Source organism: Tachypleus tridentatus, chromosome 9 (genome assembly GCF_004210375.1).
Source record: "Tachypleus tridentatus isolate NWPU-2018 chromosome 9, ASM421037v1, whole genome shotgun sequence".
Taxonomy (NCBI): domain Eukaryota; kingdom Metazoa; phylum Arthropoda; class Merostomata; order Xiphosura; family Limulidae; genus Tachypleus; species Tachypleus tridentatus.
Window position 1 is genome coordinate 135,560,482 of NC_134833.1, and position 26,009 is coordinate 135,586,490.

Consider the following 26,009-nt stretch of genomic DNA (forward strand, 5'->3'; position numbering starts at 1 on the left):
TTATATGATGTTTATTATATAATTTTTATATTGATGAAAACATTAAATGTAACATTGCTGTTTCAATATTCTGTTTTTTTTTTGTTTATAATCTAATTTTAAATTGTCAAAAAGTAACCAAAAGGTTTTGATGACAAACGACAAACTGAGAATTCTTTCAACTTTTTCTCCAGATGAAAAGAAACCACCATATTTCATATGGCAAGACAATGCCATATCCCCTTTTTTATGTTTTTACTTACCTTCATCTTATACACTGAACTAAATACACACTAAAACAAAAGAGTTGCATGTGATTAGCAGCTGCCAACTAAACACATTAGCCTATTTGATACCATGGACACTTTGTTTATTACGCTTTCAAAATTTCCAAACTGACCAGTTCTTCAAAACATGTCAGGATTTGACATTTATTACTGCATCATAAAGGTAACTACAAAAATTGTCATGTGAAATACGACAAGTTTAAACAATTGTTGATCACAGATATAAACCAGAAAGCTCTACTTCAACAATACTGAGAACATAAATTGAGGACAACGAACAACTGTAAGAATTTGATGAGTTGTGTTTCACACTGTTCCATATTGAGACACATGTCCTTCTTAGTTGTAGCAATGGTAATTTAAGAATACCTGGAGTTCAAATCTTTATTTCATTAGAAAGACAAAGTTGGTCTAATTCAATACTGGATTCAGGTCCTACTACAATGGCTAGTTGATATATTTTGGGGTATAGTAGACACTATGTTTACTCTATTGACCAAAATGTACCTCATAGATGTTTAAAGCTCACCTTTCCTAACTCCTTATCATCAAGGCTAAGCAGTCCTGGACTTTCAGTGTAAAGTTTTACTTTTACAATAGGGAGTGGATGAGTGGTGGTAAAATCTCCTTGTGTATCCCACCTGGAAAGAAAATTATGAAAGATAAACATAACTGAGCAGAAAACTTTGATTACATTGTCTAATACTATAATAATTCTTAACTTAATTTTTGAAATTTCTGAGGCATCTGAAGATTTTACTTAAGTAAGAAATCAAAATTTATCATCATTTTTTTAATATAATTCATAGTTATGAAATCTCAAAATATAGATTAATTGATAATGAACCTTATAATAAGTTTTTTAAAAATCAAACAAATATTCCCCAGTGAATCAAACATAAAACTTACATTGGTTTTGAAGCTTCTGCATGATCAGTCTGTAGCTTTTCTCCACCTTCAACTTCCATTGTACAATAGACAATTCTATTGGAAGCCAGAGACTTGAGTCCTTTCACTTCCATAACCACTACCTAAATAACAAAGCAGAAGGCATTACTTTAATTTAATAAAACATAACCTCTAACAAGGTAACACATATTTCAAAGACTAAAAACTGTTTTACAGAAAACAAAGTAAAAAATATGAAAGATTCACATATACAATTATTTTAACATCAAAATTAAAGTTTCATGTCTCAGCCCATCTTTTAAAAGCTTAATCTTGAAAGTATTAAAACAACTAAAAATTAAAAAATATCAAAATAATAAAAATAAAAAAACCGAACAGTTTGAACAACAATATACAGGTAAACAGTGAAATACTAGTTAACATGAGACAATAACAAATGTGAAGGTATTGTAGGACATTTTTTTAAATTGCTAAAACCATTTAAGCCATTTCTTGTTGTATACATTCCTTGATTAATGACATGGTTCATTGCATACAAGTTATAATTTTAAATAACTATCAAGTATCCTGTAGTTTGGCTGCATTCAAGACAAAAATCAACAACTGATTCTCAAGTCCATTTAACATCTGTGCTTTTTACTGAATCTCTTAATAAATATTTGTATCAGGCACTGACAAACTAAAATTATAATTCTTAACCTGCTCAATAAAGTACACAAGTTTAGTGATTTTTGAAATAATGTTAAAAATGAAATAAGTTAAATTTAAAAAAAAAACATTTTTAGCCATAACTACCTCAAGGGTGAATGAAAGCACAATGTCTAGTTTTGATAGCATAGCCTCAGCATCTTCTGTCAATCCTTCTTTTGAGAGTGATGCCTGGTTCCTATTGTATTTATAATTGCATAATTAATGCTAAGTCATTTAATAACCTTCCAACTGTAACAACAGTTCATACTTGTTATGCAATTACAATAGTAATGCACTTAGATACAAATATAAATTTCCAGATGTTTTACCAAAGTAAAATAAAATAATTTATTTTATAACATATGTCCTGTAATTTCCATTAACATGAAGAACATGCAGGTGCTATGTTTCTAGAATGGGAAGTGTGGAAAAAGTGCAAAAACTAAAACCTTTCATCAGTAACTGACAAACACACAAAACACTATTCTCTTTGTTACTATACATGAAACATGATGAATGTTCATTAAAATGAATTAAAAACCACTACTTGCAATCTGCTACAAAACATACATTAATATTAAATATTATGTATGTGTTGCACAATATTAAATAGGTTTGTTTGTTTTTAAATATAAATTAAAAGCCCATGTCCAGATTTGTGTTTCTTGATTTTACATGGATAACAAATACTATACTTAGGTGTTTTCTTTCTACAGAGCAGGAGGAATATTCCTCCCCAGAATTTCTCTTTCACATAAGGCTTTTTTTTCCTGGGTAACTTTTGATGTGAAAAAAATATACAGCTACCCTTAAAACTGTACCACTTTAGATATATTTATAAAAAAAAACCTTGGAAATAGGAAATACCATACTGATAGACATTTCTGACACATAAATGTTCTATGCCATATCTGTCTCCAGGCCCCCCCTAAAAAAACCACACATACCTTCACTTTTTTTTTTTTTTTTGTAATAAGAAGCATTACAAATTTGCTGTTGCTTTCAATATGGTTTTTGAAGACCTGTAACACAGTTTAGTGTTACATATGAAAAACATACTGGATTTCAATGTGTGACAATTTTAGAAATTATCAAAACATATGTGACTATTTTATATTAACTATGAAAAAATAATGGTGGTTGTAATTATAAAAACTTCCTTTATTTTCTACAATGTATGATAGTTCATTGATTGTCTTAACATTTTTGTTCAGACAATACTGTGCACTTATTTAAAAACAAGAAAGAAAGAATAAGGAATAGGAAAGAAAGCAGAAAAGGTTTATGCAGAAATAAATGCAAACTAAAAGGTCCATACATGAAATTAAAAGCAAAAAGAAGGGAGTCATAAATCACATTCCATAACGGGGCTTGCAGGTATAAAGAAATGCTTCGAAAGCTACATCTTGACCACAGTTTGAGCGTTGAAGTCGAGAAGCTAAAAATGAGGAAAAATAAGTACAAAAGCAATAATTAATAAAATCATAAAATAAAACTTAAAACAGAAGAAAAAAAACCTTATTACTATGACTTTCCACTACATTTTGTATTCCACATTGTAGCTTTAATAAAAGCATTTATAATAACTTAAAACAGAAGAAAAAACTTTATTACTATGTCTGTGACTTTCCACTATATTTCATATCCCACATTATAGCTTGTACCCTGGAATCTGCAGTGTTGTTACTTTTATTTATTTTTGTTTTGGCATGTTTTTGGTTGTAACAAAGTAATATAATTAGTTAGAGGTTTGGATTTGTTCTTTTTAATACAGTCCTTCCTTTTGATTTGATTTTAACTTACTTAACTCTATCAATTAATATATAGACATTTTTTAATTTTAAAATGCATGTGTGCGTGCGTGTTATTCAAGTGTACATATATACATACATTTTTAATTAAAGAATATTCACTTTGAAAAAGGACTTATTGGAAAGATCCATGTAGAAGTATGCATACAGTGACTGTATTAAAATTTACATATATATTTTTAAGTTCAATGTACCATGTTATCATATAAAGCAATTTACGGGTGGTCAGGCCATTTCCACATCACCATTTCTCAGAAGGTCTGGGGGTTCCCCCAGAAAATATTTAAAAATTTAATCCAATGAGATTGAATCTTGAGTCATTTACAAATACTGCATAAACACAACATAATGCACTGAATTAAAAGAAGCAAGTTTTAATACACAAGTTGTAACTATACATGCCATTAAAAAGTGATCAGTGCATAGTCTGACTGACCTTACTGCTTCCTGTGGTCCTGTACCAGAGTTAATTGCACAGCACTAATGGAGCAATTTAAGTATGAATATTGAGGAAATAGAAATCAATATTATTAAATAAAACTTTTAAATGAAATAAAATCAAGCCATTAAATAAGTTAAATGTATACAAATTTTCAGTTTTTGCTCTTATTTTCTACTTTATTTTTAGATTTATTACCGTTTCTAATATTTTCACTAACAGGTAAGTATATAATATTCCTGTTTAAGCACATTAGATTCCACAACTTCAATTAAAATTAAGACAGTCTAATATCTATTTAATGTTGTTAAAGTATACTTTTGTGTAGATCTGTAGAGATTTCAGGACAAAATGGCTAAGACAATAAAAATTGCCACCATAATCACACACATACAAAACAGTATGTTGGCCAACTGCAATGTCTTGCTTACATGCTAGAATGGAACAGTTTGGTTTTCTTTGTTTTTGAATTTCACGCAAAGCTACACAAGGGCTATCTGATCTATCCATATCTAATTTAGCAGTGTAAGGCTAGAGGGAAGGCAGTTAGTCATCACCACCCACTGCCAACTCTTGGGCTACTCTTTTACTAATGAATAATGAGATTGACCATCACACCGTAACACCTCCACAGCTGATAGGATGAAAATGTTTGGCATGATGGAGATTCATACCTAAGACTCGGATTACAAGTCAAGTGTCTTAACCACCTGGCCATGCTGGGCCAGAATGGAACAGCAAGTTCTAGTATTGTCCTTCCTTTTGTGACTATGCACTGTTGTATAAATTATTTTGGCATAAACTTTCATTTGGCATCTATGTTATCAAGTGCCAAGGAGATATGAACAGACTATTATTATGCCTCTCGTATCCCAGTCATATTCTAGGTAATGAATTTTGCAAAACAATTGCACTACAACCAGCATCACAGCTCTGTATATGTTTTTCTACTTTCAAAAGTCCTAAAATGTTGTTTAAGGCTGAATAATTACTTTAAAAAATTACCAACTTCTAGACATAACACAAATTTCATTCAAGGCTAGACGACTACTTTAACAAATTACTAAACACCTACCATATTATACCAACAACTTGGTTCAAAGTTGAATGACCTTTTAGTTTAAGATTAAATGACCTAATTTAACAAGGTTTCCTAATTCTAGACATAATACAAACTTATGATACTGTAAAAAATCATTTCTACACAAACATCTTCTAGAAAAGCATCTTTATTAATTTTTAAAAATACTTTTTTAAATATTTTCATTAAAATTATATTTACAATAGTTTATGTTACTTTCTTTTTTCATAAACAGATATTTTACAACTGCTTTAACATCTAATGCAATCTATCACAAAACTTGACCTTCACTGATGTAAACACATATTCTAGGTAATGAATTTTGCAAAACACTTGCATTGCAACCAGCCTCACAGCTCTATATGTTTTTCTACTTTCAAAAGTCCTAGAATGTTGTTTACAACAAACATATACAATAATGTCAATACCATAAAAACTTCAGCATATACTGCACAGAAATAGTGTATTCATACTATGTAGTTTTTTTACAAGTTTACTTTAAATGGATTTAAAACCACTCCAAAATTAACTTTTCTGAAGAAGTAATGATTAAACACAAATTTAATGGTTTTTCAAATTGTTGGTGAAAATGTACAATTTATTTTACAAATTATTAGTTTTTGCTTCGTATTATAAAGGTGACATATTGATGATAGTGAAGCTTCTAGGTATATAATATACTAACAAATATTAGCACAACTAAGAAAAAAAGATGATCTGAAAGCATGAGAATATTTTAAATCCTTAAGTGTTAATTGTTCATCACTTACATAACTCTTATTATATTTGTAAAATAATGTTTAGCATTAATTATTCATATTAACTACTTACTATCTTTGGATCATTTATAAGAAAAGGTAAAAATCAATTAATAATAAAAAAAATATGTATTCATCATGCAAGCTACGACCACAGATAAAAGTTAAGCAGTGTAAATACCTGCATTTCACACAAATTCATTCCACTATTTTCCTGCACCTCTCAGATTAGATTTATTACTTTAAATCATAACTATATTTAAATTTAATATATTTACAATACACACATAAAATGAAAGCTACAAAACTCTACACCACCACCAATAGATGAGAAAAAACAAACTAAGATACCATACTATCTCAAATCTACCTGCCTTAAAACAGAAGATCTGCCGCGGCTATCCAGTCAGCATGAAAGAACAAGAGAGTTATTATGAACAATATAAAAATGTTATAGAAACAGAAAATAATAATTACATGAAAAAAAAAGAAGATAGTACAGCAAGTTATTAAAAACATGAGAATTATATTATAAAAGCAAAGAATAATCATTACATGAAAAGTACCATGTAACAGAAGGACATTATTTTGGATAGTTAAGTTACACTATAGAAGAGTAACACCAGGGATCAACAAATATACTTTCTCACTCACCACTGACTTTAGAATATCATTCTGTATTCATAAAACCATTTCACCTGTTTCATCTCGCAAGCAATGCAGAGGAAGCCTAAAATACTGTGTAGGTTAATGAATATACTAATGGTAAAATACTGTGTTGCTTTTACTTTTAAAGGGAACTCAAGATAAAACAAATCTTAGTCCTGTCAACAACTTTCACATCAAGATAAACAATAGTTTTGTGTAAAGAGATAAACCCAAATTGCTTAATATGTAAAAAATGAATTATGTGCCTGAAATAAAAAATTAAATTTACTACTTGTAATGTGTTACAAAATAATTTCAAATATATAAAAACACTTAAATTGTTTCATTGTACTACTTTGACCTAGATTGTGTAAGCAGGAATAATGACTTCCCTCAGTTGTGTGGTTATAGTTACAAATCAGCTCATATCAGTTTGCATTTATTGTTTCTTGAAATACCAAAAGTATAATAATTGATAAAATAATTTCATTTAATAAGTTCACTGATTGAGGAAGATTCATACATAAAAGTTATTGAATTTTATTTATTACATTACCAGGTACGTCTATCTAATAATTTTGATTTGCTGTATCCACTGTGTTTTAAACTATCCCAACTAGTAACATTTTTCTTTTGTTTGTTAGATTCTCATGTATCAAGTGAAAACTTGGGTTAATCACTGTAATTGCACCATGTAACAAAAGTACATGCTATCATTAACAAGTAAATTAAATTATAGACATTATGGGTTAATTGTTAAAAGAGCAAGTATCATGTTATTATGGAGAAGTTATATACCAGAAGAATAAGTTGATTATTATAGAAAAAAGGTTATCCTGTAACAAAAGGAAGATTAATGTATATTATAAAATCACAGGTTTATTCTTACAATGCAACTAAGCTTACAAAAACATGTAAAACATTCTGTAAAACAGAAGCAGTTACTCACTAATTGTAAAGCAGATAAAAAAAAGTGCAAATCTGGTATAGAGTATAAAGGCACATCAACCAAACGAATTAAATTCACAATGAAATACGTATTATTCACCATAGAAAAAATTCAATATAAACACAAAATATACCACAGATGGATTTATTATTAAAAACACACAGAGGTACCTTATACTATCACAAAACAAAAAAAACTAATCAAAATGTGTATCATTTAAGCATAAAAATTACTTAAAATATACATCTGTTTCGAAACAGAAACTTCACAAAAAAGAATTTTTTTTTATTAAACATGCAGTAAGTACAACACAAATAGGTGTTATCAAACAAGGAAACAATATAAATGTCTTGTTAAACCAGTGTGGTTATCTTGCAGTTTTACAAACACAAAATGAGAGCATCAAGCTTCGAAATATTTTGCATCATGCATACCCTCAAATTATTCCCAAAATATTGGGTTAAAAAAATGTTAGTCCTAATTTTGTTTTGGTTTTTTTTATGTGTGCTCCCTGTTGTAATGATCAAACTTGAGAGCAGAAACAGCTTGTCAGGGAACAAAACTAATCAACGTGTTAACTCTGCATTCATTTGAGGCTTATTTCTAGCTCCAATAGTTTGAAAACAGCAAGTTTTTCAAGTGATGATGTCAATAACTGCACAATTCAACTATAAGTTTTATTTTTTTTTAGTTTGAAGGTTTTTTAAGTTAATAAACTCTTAATATATTATCTTAAACTTTGAAAAATTGTTTTTTGCACAACCAATCTGCTATAGGTATATCTCACTTTCTGGGAGTTATATTAGATTGTTCTCAGTTGTTTGTTTTTTTTTTAACAGATTTCAAATCACCTCAATACTGTGCACAGTTCTTGCCTTGCATTATACCTTCCACTGGGCTTTAATGTATTAAACATGAAAATTTATAGGGAAATAAGATTACTAACCCTTTTGTAACATGCGTGGCATAATTTACATGAATTTATAAACACACTTGCACAAGTATTTATACTATAACTTTTGATACAGTATATGTTAATTAGTTAGTTATAACCATTAGATTCCATCTAGGAACATAGGGCCGCAATCGCTTGCGGATTCTTCAACAAGTATTTAAGTGAGTAGGTTGTTAGCCCACTGCACCGAGCCGTCCCTAATTTAGCAGTGTAAGACTAGAGGGAAGGCAGCTAGTCATCACCACCCACCGCCAACTCTTGGGCTACTCTTTTACCAACAAATAGTGGGATTGACCATCACATTATAATGCCCCCACGGCTGGGAGAGCGAGCATGTTTGGCGTGACGCGTGCGCGAACCCGCAACCCTCGGATTATGAGTCGCACGCCTTACGAGCTAGACCATGCCAGGCCCAACAGTATATGTACCTTCACAAAATTTGGTTTGACTTTTAGTAATGACTGCAAGATTTTGTACACAAACAATCAGATCTTCTGATGAAGTTTTTTTACTAAATATTTATTCATGAAAATATTAAGTATGTTTGGTTACTAGTCTCAATGTAAAGTGATTTCATGTTATGATTAAAACTATTCTTCATCCCAAAAATCTATATTACTTGTGTTATCTCCAACACTTCCTAAACACACGTCAAATATTTGTTTTCAGTATTATTTTATATTCTTTTATATTCCCTGTGTGAGGTCTGTCAACCTGACTGACTTTGTAATTATTATAAAAAATCAGCAAATATAAATTATCCTTTTAATTTTTAGAATGATTACAAATTATAAAGTGAAATATAAATGTTCAGTGTAAATAAGCTTAAATCTTATAACATTATTTATTATTTTTAATATGTTAACCTTCCAGTTCTGCCTGGCTAACATTACAGAACTTGCACTGATGAAGTGCACATACACTCATACTATCATGTCCAATAATACAAAACTGGCCTTTAGACTTTACAAAGTGATCCTGACTTGGTCATACCTTAGTATATCAGTACTTTGTAATATACAGTCACATTTTAATTATTTTAAATTAAATATGTATACAAAATAATACTATTCAGAAATAAGTTATTAAACTTTTTTTAAATCTAGAAGAGTAAATAAAGAAGTGTAGTAAACAATTCTTTCTTTTAGTTACAACTTTTCTACTCGGCTGCTGCTTGACTTAGGTTTATAAGCCTTTTCAAATTTTGCATGTGGAGGATATGAAATGCAAATATTTTTTTGTTAGGTTTTTATATACACAGCTGAATAACCCCAAAAAAATCACAAATTACCATACAGATCCCATAGAATTCCACTAATTTATCAAGCTTCATAACTAAACTGTATTTAGATATAAACAAATATCAAATTAGAGCAGACTATAGACAGCCTATACCTTTGAAATTTTGGCGAGACAGAATGAGGTGGCCTTTTGAAATATTAAAATGGCTGAGAAATGGGGACATCCCAAGCTGTCAATTAGCTATTCACGTTATATGTTGAAGTATATGTAAGACACCGTTTCCAAAAATGGAAAGAGGTGAACTGAGCCACTATTTGGTTCAGTATATATGCAATGAAAAAGATATGAGGTTCTCATTTCATATTCTAGCTTGTTAATACTGATAATTTGAATTCCTAATTCATATGAAACAACAAGCTTAGTATTCTGACATCAGAAAAATTTGAATTATAATCTAAAATTTGATACCAAATATATTTACATAAATTCATAAAAATGTTAGTTAATAAAATTTTCAATGGAAGTCAACAAATGCAATGATACAACCTTTTATACCTGACCCATTATGATAGGGTTAAACAAACAGAAAATGCAACACAAATGTGCCTTATAATCAAGTACACAGAAAATTTCACAAAAAGCATGCCTTTTATCAACCACAAAGAACAGTGCAAATGTGCTCTTATCAACCACAAAAAATACATCACAAGAGTACTTGTTTATTAAACAGAACATTTATAGAAGTGCACCTGTTACTGAATACAGAAATCACATTACAAAGGTACCTGTTATTAACACACAAGTATGTCAGAATTATAACTGTTATTGATTACACAAATTTAACTGTAATTAAATACATTGAAATTAAACAAAATGTGCATTATAACATATACAAAGTACAAAGTTATTAAATAGTGGAATTACACAAGTGTTGATGCTATTGCAAACACCCTGAAATTATAGATATATACTGTTATTAAATGTGCATAAAAAACTCCAAAAATATAACTGTTTCAGTAACAAAGTACACCCTAAGGTTTCTGTTACTGAATATACACAAACTTCACCAGAAAACTGTTACTGAACAGAGAAAGTACACAATAAGTATACCTATTAGTAAACATGCAGAAAGTATGCCTCAAGCAGGTCTATTAAATTTAAAAAATAATGAATTTTACAACAATTATCTGTTATTATAGATAAAGAGTGTCATGTGCCAAAATATCCCCAAACCCCATTACACCATATAAAAATAAAGTATGACTTAACTTAAAATTGTAGACTAATACTTTAAACATGTCTACGTTTGGTTACATAAGTAACAATATTTGTACTACTCTATTTAAACATGTATAACACAGTGCTCCTTGACTGGGATTCACAGAACCCTTGGGTTCCTAGACAGACATCCAGGGGTTCAGCAAAATGCACAAGTTCCATATATTTTACTGTATAAATACATACTAGTTACGTAATTGTAGTCTGACTACATCACATTTCTTTACTAATATAGATAGTTTCAAAATGGCACATGTTACCACATTGTTTTAAAGTAGCAAGTGAGACTAAGTACAAATAGTTAGTCACAAACTTATTACTTGAGAGAGCATACGGTGAAGGGTTCCATGACACAAATTTGGCACTAGAAGAGTGGATTAGAAAAGGCTGAGAACCACTAAATATAGCACATATCAGATGTATTATCACAAAACATGAACAATATATTATATAAAAAGTAGAACAAATAAAGCAAGCTACAGCATAAAGAATAGATACATAAAAAAGAACAAATTTAAGCTGACATTAACTTGTGCAAGGACAAACAAAATGTGTAATGCAAGTTCCTCTGGTAAGAATGCAAGACACTTCAGATTAAGAATGTATATATGTGTAATGTAAGTTAAATAGTGATAATAGGTTTCAATACAACCTTGTAATTCAGAATAAATGAACTCAAGAGGCTACATGCATCTAAAACATATCTTTAAAGAAGTCTCAGAGCAACATTCAAATTATTTAAGTAAAAGTTGGAATTTTGGTAATAATAATAATAATTAGGTGTAACTGACAACTGCTTACATTTATTTCTAAGATCTTGTAAAAGATATTCATGTAATTGGAATCACCTTTGAAAGAAACTGCTTGGGCATTATGTGGTACCTCTGACTTTTACTTTACAAATGTAAACACCATTTGAGTTAAATATTAAATTATTAGTCAAAGTATAACTTCATATTCATCTATGAAGTATTTTTTAATAAACAAAGTAAAATATAACTTCTTAAACAGGAAATAAAGAAAAAATAAAGGCTTAGTAGAGTCACATAAATAGTCTTTAAGTGTTAATAAGTTCACAGCTAACTAAACATGATAATTTTTAGAGAAGTAATTAAGTCCAACCATCTATCAAAGGAAAAGCAGGCTGATGTTGACAAGCTTTTACATGCACACAATAATCTCATTCATGATTTTAGAAAGTTTTGATCCAATAAGAAAAGAATTTTTTTAAGACTTACATTTTCACAATCAATTTTATCCACTTCAAAATTTTCATAAAAGCAATAAAAAAAGACATATCTGTTCTTGATTTTTAACTGACAGATTATAGCATGGGTTCCCCATGTTTTCACAACATCCCCTAAATGTGTGCCACATACTAATTAAGTGTTCCAACCCAATAAAACTATAGATACTGAGTATCTAAATAGTAAAAAAATCTATTTTTTGCATTTTCTATGGCCCTCTGATACTATCCTGCTGCCCTGTGGTTTCACAGCTTCCAGATTAGGAGCTGTACTAGAAGGAAGAAAACAACCCACAGAATCTACTATCAACTTTGGGAATGCTCTTGTTTGACAAAGAAGAAGGTTCTGTAAGTCACTTTTATATTGTACCCACAGCCTCAAAGTATTCCTGGCAATGATAAAAGGTATCATAAGCCCACTGGTTACAACTCAAGCATTCTATTAATCAAAATATGCCTGGTTCTTCATTGTTAACCAACAATAAAATTAGCCTTAATTAATACTAAATGTTATTTGTGTCATGTATGAATAAACACTACTGAGTTTGGTCTTTGCTAAAGTAAATGCAAACTTTTATACAACTCTCTGACAAATACTGTTATTCAAATAGACTATAACAATACAGTTTCAATTTCTGAACAAAAATTTTCAAAGATGTTTTCACTTCTAAGAATAATTCTCCAAAAGATTTTGTATTTTCTTCTACTTTATAAACAAAAATAATTTCAAAATAAAAAACAGTTGTCATAAAAAATTTTAAGAGGAAGAACTTTGATATTTAAACATGCATAATTTGCATTACATAGAAGATGAGACAAAAGCAATCAATTGATGAATTTGATAGATCATAAGCAATCTTTGCTGTTTTCTGAACCTTAAAAGATACACAGCATGCCACAGATGGGTGAAACTTAGTAGCAATGAATATTATTTAATAATAAATCTTTACCTTTGACGACTACAATACATATAATGTGGCAGCATGGAAGAGGTTACTTGATTATTAAGGAATAGCATACGTACAAAAGTCATCATTTGTTTAACAATAAATATTTAAGAAAAATAAGTTAATTTGGCACATTTTATCATCATTTGAAAAATAAAAAACAATATACACAAAATACGACTTCAACATTATCATTCTATCAAATTTATAAAATTTTATGCAATAGCATTAAATATACATTTTTAATTCAACAGTTCAAAAATCTTTAAACTATAACAATTCCATTAAATCTTTTTCAGAGAGAATAAAATAAATAAAATTTTGTATTCTTTTTGGAAAAATGCAAGTTTTAAATAGTAAATAAAAGCATCTGTCAAGTATATTATTTATACTCAAATAAAATCTAAAAATTTAATAATTAAGCAATTATTTATTAAATACAAAAAACATTACTGTCTTCATATTAAATGTGGTAAATAGATATAAAATACTTCAAAACATCTTAACAGATTTTAAGTGTATTCAGTCAATTTTATAAATAAATGGAAGACTCGAGGAAGTCCCTGACATTGAAAACTGCTTCTTCACTCCTGTGCCATTAAAACTACACTTAAAACTGTTTCCATGAGATAAAGGAAACCTATTATCAAGATATTTCTCATTTCTACCTCAGAGGAGCTTTCTTCCAGAATGTACTGTGGGTTAATCACATTTTGTAAGAAAAGTGTTCCAGGTCAAGTTTCCCTTGCAACCATTTCCATCATCCTCAACACAATAGCCATGATTACAAATTTCTGCCCAACACTGCAATTTTCATTCTTGAATGAATGATAGAGCTAATTTTAGACCATATGCCTTGAGAAACTTTCTACAAACACTATATGTGTACATCAGCTTCCTAAAAAATGTTTAAACAGAATACGAATTAGAAAAACAAAACCTGTTGTAATTGCATCATGGACTCAGTGAATTTGTGTCATAATAGTTATGCGGTGACTGCAACTTCTTTGACGATTTTCTCACAAAAACAACCAATGACTTAAAGGTGTGGCTGAGAGCTTCAAAACCTTATAGACCTTGAAGTCCCTTATTATCATTTTAATAGCAACAGAAGATATGACTAGTTTCATGAAATAAACTTTTGAAACAAGAATTCTCTTTTGCAACCTTCACTTTCCACTATAGGAAAGTATCAAGATCACATTCAGTGTAGTTTTGGAGTCAGGTGCTATCCTAAAACTCTGCTGTACAATTTTTCTACTTCTATGGAGAACAATGAAGATTTTCTTCTGCAAAATATTTTGTGTTTTGGCTATATATCATTTAACACTCTTGCTCTATGCACATCCACCTTCAGGAAGGGCTGTTATAGCCCTTTAGACTTTTATGTGGCAGCATTATATATTTTGGTGGTGAAGAATTTACCATGGTCCAAATATATAGGTGCTAAATACAATGTTCACAGCTCAAGTGCATTAAAATTTCAATTCATTTCCAAAAAAGTGTAATTAGCACAATCACATGGGTTTAACTTATAACATTGTAATAAATCATGTGCATACAAAAATAGTTACTCACGTTTCACTCGATCAAATAAAGCTACAATTGAAATAAAGAAAAACTCTTAGAGTATTTCAAATAAATACTCCTAAAAGGCAAAAATGGTATAAAAATAGACAATCTCTCACCTATGATTATACCGTTTTAGTTTCTGAAGACCATACTTCCCTTCAGCACTTCCTTTTGATACTGGTAAGCTCTCTAAATTGACCATCAACTGATTGATCGATGATCGTAGCTCCTCTATGTACAAACTTTCCATTTCTTTCAGAACAAACTTTGGCATCAGCTTTCGATTCTGAAAAATAAATCAAATTCCAAACTGACAAATTGCTCTATAGTTTAAAAGAATTTGTAAATTTTAGTTTCAATTGTTCAACTAAAATAAATAAAGGACAACATTTCAATATTCAAGATGTATTTTAGAAAAACTGAGCAGTGTGGATTTTTATCACTAATAAACCTGCTTGAAAAAAAAAACCATTGTCTTTACCCTGTAACAGTTTCCCCTTTTCAAAACAATAACATTATCAAAATTTCTGTGGAACAATTAAATAACTCTTTATGGAATGATTTTAATACAAATTCTGCACCATCAGTCAATTTTAAAAATCACTTTTTTTTTAATCAACATAATTTACATATACACATTTATTTATAAAGAAAGCAAACCTTTTCCATTTCATTAACCTTCTGTATCCTTCCATCTAGTTCACGGCGAATGGCCGCAGCTTGTTCATCGGCTGAATCCAGCTAAAAAAAATATTTTGGATGATTTAAATTTTTTGCGTGCAAATAACCACGTACCAAAACAAATGTTGAAACAGATTGAAATTTTTCAATTCTCAAAATATAAACTACCAAAATAATGACTTAATCACAACATGAATTGAAGGGAGACTGGGACTTTTAGAAATACGAGTTATCATAATGGTTATATATTAAAATACATAAATTATCCCTCTGATGTTAGATTTTCCACTTGTATATTTCAACTGTTAACGTGGTGCCTTTGAAGTTTACCACATTAAAAAACAAAAGAAAAATGAAGTTCATAAATGAAATCTCTGATCCAAATATCCTTTTGCATTTCCTTTCATATGCATTATTAACAAATAATCATGACTATTCATGGTAGGAAGATACGTTTGAGAAGTACCATTAATTATTATTTCTTTTAGAGTTATTACTACTCAGTTTTATTACCAAGTTTATTTTTCTCTGCAATCTGAAAAAGATTTCTTAAATCATTATTGATTTACAAATGCCTGTACAAAATAGACTGAATGAGCTTTTACAAAAATAACGATTTAATTGTTTCAAAATTTATCCAAATAAAATTATATTTGTTTAATTAAAATAATTAATACAACATTTATGCTGCTTTATTACCTGTCCCTGAAAATATACATAAACCCAGATGCAAACATATATAAAATGCACTATAAAAACAGTAAAAATGTCAACACTGAGAAAACACTAAACTCTTTGCATATTAGGTAAATTTTTTTACATCATCAAAACTATAAATTTTGATGACTAAGCCTAGTCTGTTTTGTTTTTTTCCCCATTATTACTAATGAGAGGTGAAATTCCTTGAAATTGGTCTAAGTCAATAAAAAGACAAAATTAGACTGGGCTTCCAGTTTCTTTCTCATGAAATTCGTAAAAGATTAGGTTAGTAGTTTTAGTGCTACATATTCTCCAAATTCTTTACAAGTAAAAGATTTTTGTGTATACAAAAATCTCATCACAATTTCTGAAGATCACTTCAAAAATGTTTCCATATACTTTATCATATAGGCTAAGCCCAATGTATCTTCTTTAAAACTACAAGTGTTTCAACCTCAATACATGTAACAATCATACATTTATAAATTTATATCCTATACTACCTAAACCCTACAAGTTTCATTAAAGGTCAAACAAAAATAAAATTTTTACTTATCCTACATGTTTTTATTATGTGTAATAATACATTCACAATATGTCCATTAGCAGGAAATGTTTAAAACATTTTACTAAGCTCCTAAATAAAGACCAGTTGTGTTATTTCCACAGAAGGCAACTTAGAAAGTTATAAATAATGCACTTCTTAAACATTAAGCTTTAAAAATTTAAAACTAATTACGTTTTACCTGAAGGGCATTATACAGAAGTTGATGTTCAAATTTCTTTACTCCTAATATACTTTGGAACATATCATACAACTGCTCTTTGCTTAAAATAAGCTCTGATGCAATGTTCTGTTGAAGACGGCTCTGCTTTCTTGTATCTTCATCACCACGAAATATTGCATCAAACTTTGTCATCCATGAAGTTAGAACAGTTTCCTTGCTGAGGCCATCAATTTCTGGCAGACTTCTCACTCGTTTTTCAATGTTGTTTCTAAAGACTTCACGGAAGTCATGTGCTGAACAAGCACCACTCTGAACCATACGCAGTACACGATCACTCTTTAGAAACACCTCGAGATAACTCTGTACAGCATTCTGAAATGCTTCATCAGCAGCAATCTGAGTTTCACCTTTCAAGAAAGACTGGAAACGACCTTGAATAGTTTCCAATTGTTGTTTTGTAATTTTTGTTTGTCTCCGAGTCATATCTGTTGGTTGTTTAGCATTAAATGGGTAAGCAATACACCTAAGTACAAAAACATAAAGTTGAAGTCTTTTCTTTCTTTCTTCTTCCTCCTGTTCTGCACGATCGACATCATCTTTTTCTTTATCACTAACTAAAGAAGGGCTTGGACTTGATGGCCGAGCTAAGTTGTTGAAACGTGACTGAGAAACACTCCCAATACTTAATGTTTCTGCTACACTTGCAGGGGATAAACTACGGCTTACACTTCCGCTTCGAGGTAGTTCTAAAGTCGTGGCCGAGGCTGAAAGCACAGTGGTTTCAGAGCTCTCGTCTTCAATTGTTTCATTGTCACTTTCTTCTTCTGAAGAAGATGGCTCCAACATACTTGTCCAATGATGGGCTCTACTACTGACTAGAAACTATTTCAGGTAGACAACAATCCTAAACTGTAATAGCTACAGGAAAAAGATTCATACATCATAACCAAATAAATAAAGTTAATCACAGATGCATATTAATGCATGTACTTGTACAGTGTTGAAATTACATTCAATATTGTTTTAAATTACATGAATAAAATTGGCTTAGTCTATATAGTAACAGACAATTTCTTCTTGTAGAGTAAGTTTTAGATAAGTGGAGAAACAATTTTTCTCTTCAAAAGGTACATGCTTGGATGGATGGGAGATGGCAAAAAACTGGATGGTAAAATCCTACAGGAGTAAATCTAAATAAGGAAGAACAACTACACTGGCATCACTTCTCTGCACAAGTAAGGTGAAAGCTGCAACCATGAGAAGTCTTCATCAAAATCAGTGAAAACTAAACTACTGAAAAACAAAGCACTACACAGTGTAGCTACAATAAGCAAAATATGGAGAATCAACAGAGCACTGGTAACATCGATAAAGGTAGCTGGTTTCCACACAAGGAGTCAACATTTGTAGATATGAGCCATTAAAGTTTCACCTAGTTCTCAACTTTTGTAAACCCCAGTAAGATTTCTCTTCTTGGAAGTAAAAAGGATGCCAACTTATTCTCATAAGAAACCCCATTCCCAGAGTCATTATACAAGTCCTCCTCTAACATTCAGGTTCTACTTCTGCTCAAAGAAACCAAACATAAGAACATATCCATAACCCTTACAATTGTGAATACTGAAAATTTGAATCAAGTCTTCTATAGTTCTTCTACAGCGTTAAAAAAACAAATGCAAAAAATGTTAAGCCTCTCTTAATATCTTAGATTACCTAATGCTGTTACTATTCCAGTAATATCTACACTCTTCACATAATGGTATCTGTTTTGTAGTGAGTGGACAACTACGTATTATACTCAAATAAGATGTTATCAGTTTTTCAAAACTTTGGTGGAAAAACCAAAGCTTGGTGAAAAAAAAAAAAAAAAACTGTTTCTTGAGCCTATTTATACAATTTTTTAATTTTAGAAAAATATTACTGTATCCTTGTATAACAGTTTTGAAGACATACAAATCAAATGCTTTTTAAATTTTCATATACCAAGTGTAGTAGTTTAGCCAATAATTGCCAAATTACATTAATGGTTTTCATTAAGCATTTTAGTATTATACTAGACATACATTTTAAGACAAAAGGTAATGAGAGCATGACATATGAACTTTCCAGAATATATCAATCAATCATAACATCAGTAAATACTCCAACTAATCTGCAAGGTTTTACATTTTAATTTCACTGGCCATAAAAGTCACTTTAAATTTATTATTAAACAATTTTCCTGTTACTTTATGAATGTATGACACATCTCACATCATTAACATAATACAGTAATGTAACACTTATTACACCCTCATTACATGTTAGAAAATATTCAAGTTTAATAATAGTTCTATTTTTACTAATAAAAATGAGAAAATATCAGTTTTATAATATAAAATGTCTTCCCATTAATATTAAAATTCTTACAACTTTTACACTGCTTTCCATTTAAACAATCCAAATGTAATACATTTACTATTAGTTTTCTACAAGTATTATAAAAAGTTGTAAATTACAAGCAATTCTATATCGTGTGACACAACAATGGAACCTGTTGAACTCTTACTAAACTTTTGAAGTACAAAAGGGTACGAGATTCGTGTTAGCATTCATGGGTGTATCTTACTGACAATTCTAGTGTTGAATATCCCCCCAAACGTGTTAAACCTTCAAGTTATAAGAGATTTGCCTAATCATGCAAATATTATATACAGTGTCATGTTTCAAATTTAAATTTCCACTAACCATGTAAATAAAGCTTATAAGTACATGAAATATTTGCACTGGACATTTATGATAATAGATATACCATTAATATCGATTTCATAAAATAATCCACAATAAAAATGACTAGTTGTTAAAAGTAAACCTCTTTCCTTAACTTTACACTTCATACAAAATAAGAACAAAAAGGCATACCTTGTCTTTGCTGCTAACGCAATTTTCAAATTAGCTTCATATTTCGGTTTATTTTGTATAATAATTAGAAAGTAGGTAAAACTCAGTACTTGTCACTTTTTTAAGGCTTAACGTCAACACAAATGTGTCCAATCATGCATCTTCGGTCCTTTACTCAGTCTCACTCTCAACGTCAAGAGATCTTGTCGAACTTGTTCAAGTATCTCAAGTACAGTTCCAATTTCCAATAGAGACTACAGTTTTCTTATTATTAATAGTTATAATATTAGGCTTAGTAGTATTATAACTACTAGTGCAAGTAGTGAATTTGGAAGGCTAATACACGTTTACGTCATACCTGAGCACGTCGAAGGATCTTGAAAGACTGAGTACTACATTTACTCTTACAATCGTTCTGAAAATGAACAGGAATTATTAAAAAGGCACAGAACTCTTACTCACTACAACAAGGTCCCAGTTGAGTAATAAAATTAAACACAATCATCAACTCACCCACCTCGCATCTTTTACCGCAGTATTTTACTATCATGCGACGATAGAAATACGCATGCCCACTCTTCGTTTTTCTTTTGCATGAGAACTCGATTAAAAGTCTTTCTTAACGTCAAATACCTAATAATATAGGCAAAAATAAAGGATAAGTGATCAAAATTGTTTCCTTTAATTTTTTTAGCTATAAAACCTGCAGTTAATTTTATAAACCAAATAAAAATTATGATTCTCGGTATGTGAGAGGCGCCAACCAGCACACGCGACTAATCGATTTATTGCTTCTGTTCAACACTGGTAAGCTACATTTTAAACAACGCCTAGCAGTTTACTAGAAATAGTAGTATAATAACAAGTATAAATATATATATATAGATATGAACACTGCTATGTTAAAAAATATATATTTTTTTACTCTTTCATTAGTACTCCTGTGAGAAGAGTAAGTTTGCATTTATTATCATAGTACACATACAGACAAAAGAAAAAGAGAAACGCAATACCGTTATTTGTTCCTACAGTTTTCTCTAAGTTATCATCAGCATCAAATTTTCCTGAAAATAAGGAGTCACGCAATAATTTAAAGATGTTCATAACAATGTTTCTGGTGTGTACATAATGTATCGATACTCTTTTTTACGCATTATTTTTTACAATATAATAACAAAATTAAGAAAACTAAGGTGTAGACATTTGGCATGACACTGGATTTAGCCAATTCGATCCAAATCTTTCATCATTAGAGACTTATAAAACTAAAAGAAGCTTACAAAATCACACAGAGAAATATATCACCATAAATGAAAATCGACATGTATTTACTGAAAGGAAATTCTACTTTGCCTTACTAATACAGCCCGGCATGGCCAGGTATGTTAAGATACTCCACTCGTAATCTGAGGGTCGCATGTTCGAATCCCCATCGCACTAAACATGCTCGCCCTTTCAGCCGTGGGGGCGTTATAAGAGTAGCCCAGGAGTTGGCGGTGGGTGGTGATGACTAACTGCCTTCCTTCTAGTCTCACTCTTCTAATTAGGGATGGCTAGTGCAGATAGTTCTAGTGTAGATTTGCGCGAAATTCTAAAGCAAAACAAACAAACAAAAAGTACAATCATTACAAAATGTAAAAATGAATCAAAGTGAAAAACAAATGAAGTTAAAAACAGATACAACCTTAAATAGAAGTAAAAAGGCCAATGGTCATGAAAAAAATTAAACACACAAGTAAGGTAGACAGTGTCACCGTCGCAAGTGACGTTTTCTAGCATCAGGGGTAAATCCATGGGAGAAACATGTCTCACATGGCGCTGTCGTTCAGAGTCATAACAATGGTAAAAGGTGGATTATTGTGTATTACAAAGAGTCGTACGTTGCTAAGTAATTGCAAGGTATACTCTTTCATCAACGAATAGTGGGATTGACTGTCACACTATAAGACCCCAACGGCTGAAAAGGCGAGCACGTTTGGTGTGACGAGGATTTGAACCCACGACCCTCGGATTACGAGTCGAGCGCTTTAACCACGTGGCCATGCCAGGTCTCCTGTAATTATGGAAATAAGATGGCCAAAGAGCAACACAGGTTTGATCGGGTAAAGCTTATTATCACATTGCTTACTGCTAGCCCACGTTGCGCTAAACATGCTCGCCCTCCCAGCCGTGGGGGCGTATAATGTGACGGTCAATCCCACTATTCGTTGGTAAAAGAGTAGCCCAAGAGTTGGCGGTGGGTGGTGATGACTAGCTGCCTTCCCTCTAGTCTTACACTGCTAAATTAGGGACGGCTAGCACAGATAGCCCTCGAGTAGCTTTGTGCGAAATTCCAAAACAAACAAACAAAGCTTACTGCTAGTCGTCCGCCAAATGGCGTGGAGCCTAGCCTTGAATATAGAATTGTAGACCATGAATGGGACAGGCACAACATTGATAGCACCAGAGCAGATGTACTTAGTATGTAGCAGTAAAAAGCAAAAACGAAACAAAAAACAACATGAAATCTTTCTTTGAACCTTTTCTTATATAATATCTTTCTTTCTTTTTTTTCAAAATTACCATTCGTCTACTTTAAACAGAAATGTTTACGGTCACCGTTTGGATATAACCATTACTTCTTTAATCATGCGTTTTGGGAGTAATCGTAAATTCTTTATTTACTTTTAAAATATCTGTTTCTGAAGATGATGCATGATCTTGTGATAATCAAAACAAGTTACTGAGTTAAAGCAATTCTGAGTAATACAACAAGATAAGGCTGTTGTTATCACCGTTTAACAGTTCTTAGTAAAGTAATAAATCCTCATGTGTATATAAACCTGCTTGGTCGCGCGTGGCGCCACGCCCTCTATACAATATACATTGCTTGCCGTCAAGGTTTAATTTTCTCATAAAGACTTAAACAAGTAAATATATGAAATATAAGTGTCTGATTTAAGTTGCTTAAATTACGATGTGAGATAAGAAATAGTTTAAAGTGTGCTATTCAATACAGTATACAGTAAATGGATGCAGAGAAATAAAACAAAAATGTAGACAAAATTAATATATAATCTTTTTTTTTTTTTACCGTGTACATCGTAGCGCCTTGCGTGTAACTCAAATTTAATTCTACACTAAAACAATATTGATCTAAACTGATGTTAACTCTATAATAGCTGTTAATTTGGCGTTTAAAGTTTAATGCGAGCTTTTAGTAGCAGGTAGGGTTAACAGCATAGAAATTATTGGAACTAGTTAAATTTAGTATGCGGACGAACTTTACTGCACGTAATTTCCCACGCGGTACTTGAAATAATATTTTATCTTGCATTTTATAAAGTAACTCACATGATGAAGAGCTACACTTTGTAAATTGAGTTTACACCAATAAACTTGATTTCAAAACTATGACATGCATTATAGCTAGTCTCGCATTTAGCATTATAATACTACGTTAATGGTTTTTGCATTGCGAAAGAGGCTTTACGGACTTAGGTAAAAAAAGACCACTTTACCAAGAACAATCTACCTACCAACTGTTCAAAAGTCCAGATAAACAAAGGTTTGAATTATATCATCGTAAAAATTCACAGCATAATATACTTTTATTTATAATATTAGTAATGACCAAGGATCACTTCGCTTATGCCATCATAATTTCATGTATTGTTTCCAAGTTTTTCAGGTCTTTGAAAATAAAACATAAAACTGATTTACTTTCATACCATTCCATTTAATATTAGAGATTAGAGTCTGAACATCAGAACTTTTAAAAGTGGTGAATAAATTATGTTTTTATCCGACTTGAACATTTTAGCAGCTGGGATTTGCTCTTTCAGGTGAAAAAGGTGTGGGTTGTTTCCACGTTCTTTAAGGAGTTCGTAAATTTATAAACGTAGTATTGAATATATTTACTTACGTACCAGTATAACATTATTTAAAGAATGAACTATATGAGCTCATTGAACATTTACTTCTAACTACATTTTCTTTGGAGGTCATCTTGGACCTCCGCAAAACAAGATAGTGATAAATCATATGTAGAAGGACAGGTATAAAGATCTGATGCAGGTGAAATGGAAAGAGACAAGACGCGGTGTAGAGGTCCAAATGAAATTCTTTATTTACTGAATAAGTTTTTAAAGCGACAGCCAATCGTATTGTGATAGGATTTTTGTAAATAAGGATGTAATTGGGGAAAAAAAAAAAGAAAATATAATAATTGGAAACCATTGAATTAACAGTTATGACACGATTAGCAAGTGGAATTACTACTGTACCATGACTAACTTCCACAGTAAACCCTGTCTCTCTTTGCAAAGACGTGCCAAACTCTAAAATCAGAGCAAACTTAACACGAAAATACCAAAACTGTATTCACAATACACAATCTCTCTGCAGGTGATTAATCAGAAAAAGGGCTTCGAGATGTTCTGCTCAATGTAACAATCAGAAGGTATCCTATCCCCAAACAAGAAGAATGCAATGAAAATATCCAAAGAAATAGCAGATAAAACATCTTGACAGAAAGTAACACCTAAGGTTGAACTTTACAAACGATATGGTGTTTCAATGTTAGAAATTAGAATAAAATTCAAGAATTGTGCTGTTAAGAAATACATGATATGGAAGAGTAAGACGTATATTATTCGAATACCACATTTCATCATAAAACATTTTTTGTTGTTGTTTATTAGTTTTTTGCTTGTATTATTTTATTCATTTTGTAATTTTCGTGTTAAAAGTTACTTTTTACCATATGTATATATAACCGAGTACATTTTTCTCCTTAAAAAACATCACACAAAGAAAATATACTTTTGTTCCCTACATACATGTAAAAAATTAAAAGTACTCGCAATTTATTGTTAGTGGTGACAACAGTTAAGAACACAGAATCTTAGAAGCTCACCAATTTAGCTCAGCTGATCAGAGAGTAAAAGCTTTCTTGTGTTCAAGCGTAATAAATATTTACAGTGGGTTCAGTTATTAATACATTAATCTAAATATTTGTCACCGTTGGACGTCGGCAAAAAATGTTTAACAGCAAAAAGAGCTGAAAACAACGTGTCTGTTAAAATATGAAATTTGTTCTTTTGATGGAGTTTGTTTGTTTTCACACAAAGCTGCACAATTGGGTACCTGTCTGTACTAACTACATGGACAAAATCCAAAATTTTTGCGTTCTTTTAGTCTTCCATTGAGTCATTGAAGGCTTGCTATTTTCGATGGAAACCAAGTACATGCCAAATGCATCAGTAAAATATAAAGATTACGTTATGTACATTGAGAAAAATGTTTATATTAAGAAATGTGAAAAGAAAACTATATATATTAATTTACTAAATTTCAGAAGAATATATAGTCTTAACAGATAAAACGCTCGTAAGTACTTCTGCCGAATGCTGGTGTAGGTAAAATTTTTCATCCTATAATTTTAATCTATTTCTATGTGTGAAAACTCAATTTCTTAAAAGAAGTTAAGAACTCGACAAAATCTAGTTTGAAAATTTGGTTTGCAAATCTCTTTGAAAACATCGAGCAATAAAGAAAGTCAAAAGCTTTCCAAGAACAATGATGTACATTCTGTTCATTCAAGTCTGCGAAAACAGAAATAACATAAATATGTTTCATTTTGAGTAGATAAGTGTAATTTATATAATTATAATAATACTGTCTGTTGTATCGTGTAACTATTCCGCAGGGTATGGATGGATATTCACTAAAAATTGTATAGGGATCTATTAGGCCCGTGTTGGGGTACATACAAATTTTCAGTTTTGCATTTTGTGTTTTTTAAATGATCATTTTTGTGTTTTTTACCACTACTTTGCCCCTATAAATGAATCTTCACCAAATTTGGAATGTAGATTTATTAGGTCCATGAGGACACACACATAAATTTCTAATTTTGCGTTTAGCAGTTTTTATAGGTTTTTTTTTTGCCAGTACCTTGTCTTCTATGGATGGACCTTCCTCAAATATAGCACGATGTTTTTTTTGGGTCCATGCAGAGATACATGCAAACTTGTAGTTTTACACTTTGTGTTTTGCAGTTTTTATGGACATTTTTGGTTTTTTACAATTACACATAAAGGAAGCAATCATTCATGGCCTATGATAACATTTCATTAATCATGAATTTACATAACTTCTGTCTAGGCGACGAGTAGTTCATCTAGTAACATAATAAATTAATACTGTTTTAGAATAACTGCTGCAACGGTCCCTCTTCCTTGTCAGTA

General features: G+C 30.7%; 1 protein-coding gene across 14 annotated transcripts in view; it reads right to left on the bottom strand.

Annotated features, from left to right (window-relative positions):
* The window catches only part of Cadps (calcium-dependent secretion activator 1), a 105,427-nt gene extending 84,846 nt beyond the window's left edge, over window positions 1-20,581 (bottom strand). For 5 of the 14 annotated variants that reach the window (XM_076457401.1, XM_076457400.1, XM_076457399.1 and 2 more), the window contains exons 1-8: window positions 20,297-20,580; window positions 16,918-17,817; window positions 15,452-15,532; window positions 14,908-15,077; window positions 3,184-3,303; window positions 1,971-2,061; window positions 1,176-1,297; window positions 796-907 (exon numbers count right to left, since the gene is read on the bottom strand). In XM_076457401.1, the coding sequence (XP_076313516.1) occupies window positions 796-907; window positions 1,176-1,297; window positions 1,971-2,061; window positions 3,184-3,303; window positions 14,908-15,077; window positions 15,452-15,532; window positions 16,918-17,745 (1,524 nt within the window). In that variant the 5' untranslated portion in view covers window positions 17,746-17,817; window positions 20,297-20,580. Of the gene's footprint in view, window positions 1-795; window positions 908-1,175; window positions 1,298-1,970; window positions 2,062-3,183; window positions 3,304-14,907; window positions 15,078-15,451; window positions 15,533-16,917; window positions 17,818-19,800 lie in introns of all 14 variants that reach the window. The other 9 variants (XM_076457406.1, XM_076457402.1, XM_076457407.1 and 6 more) reach the window with 7 other exon arrangements.
* Between the last annotated feature and the right edge of the window lie 5,428 nt (window positions 20,582-26,009).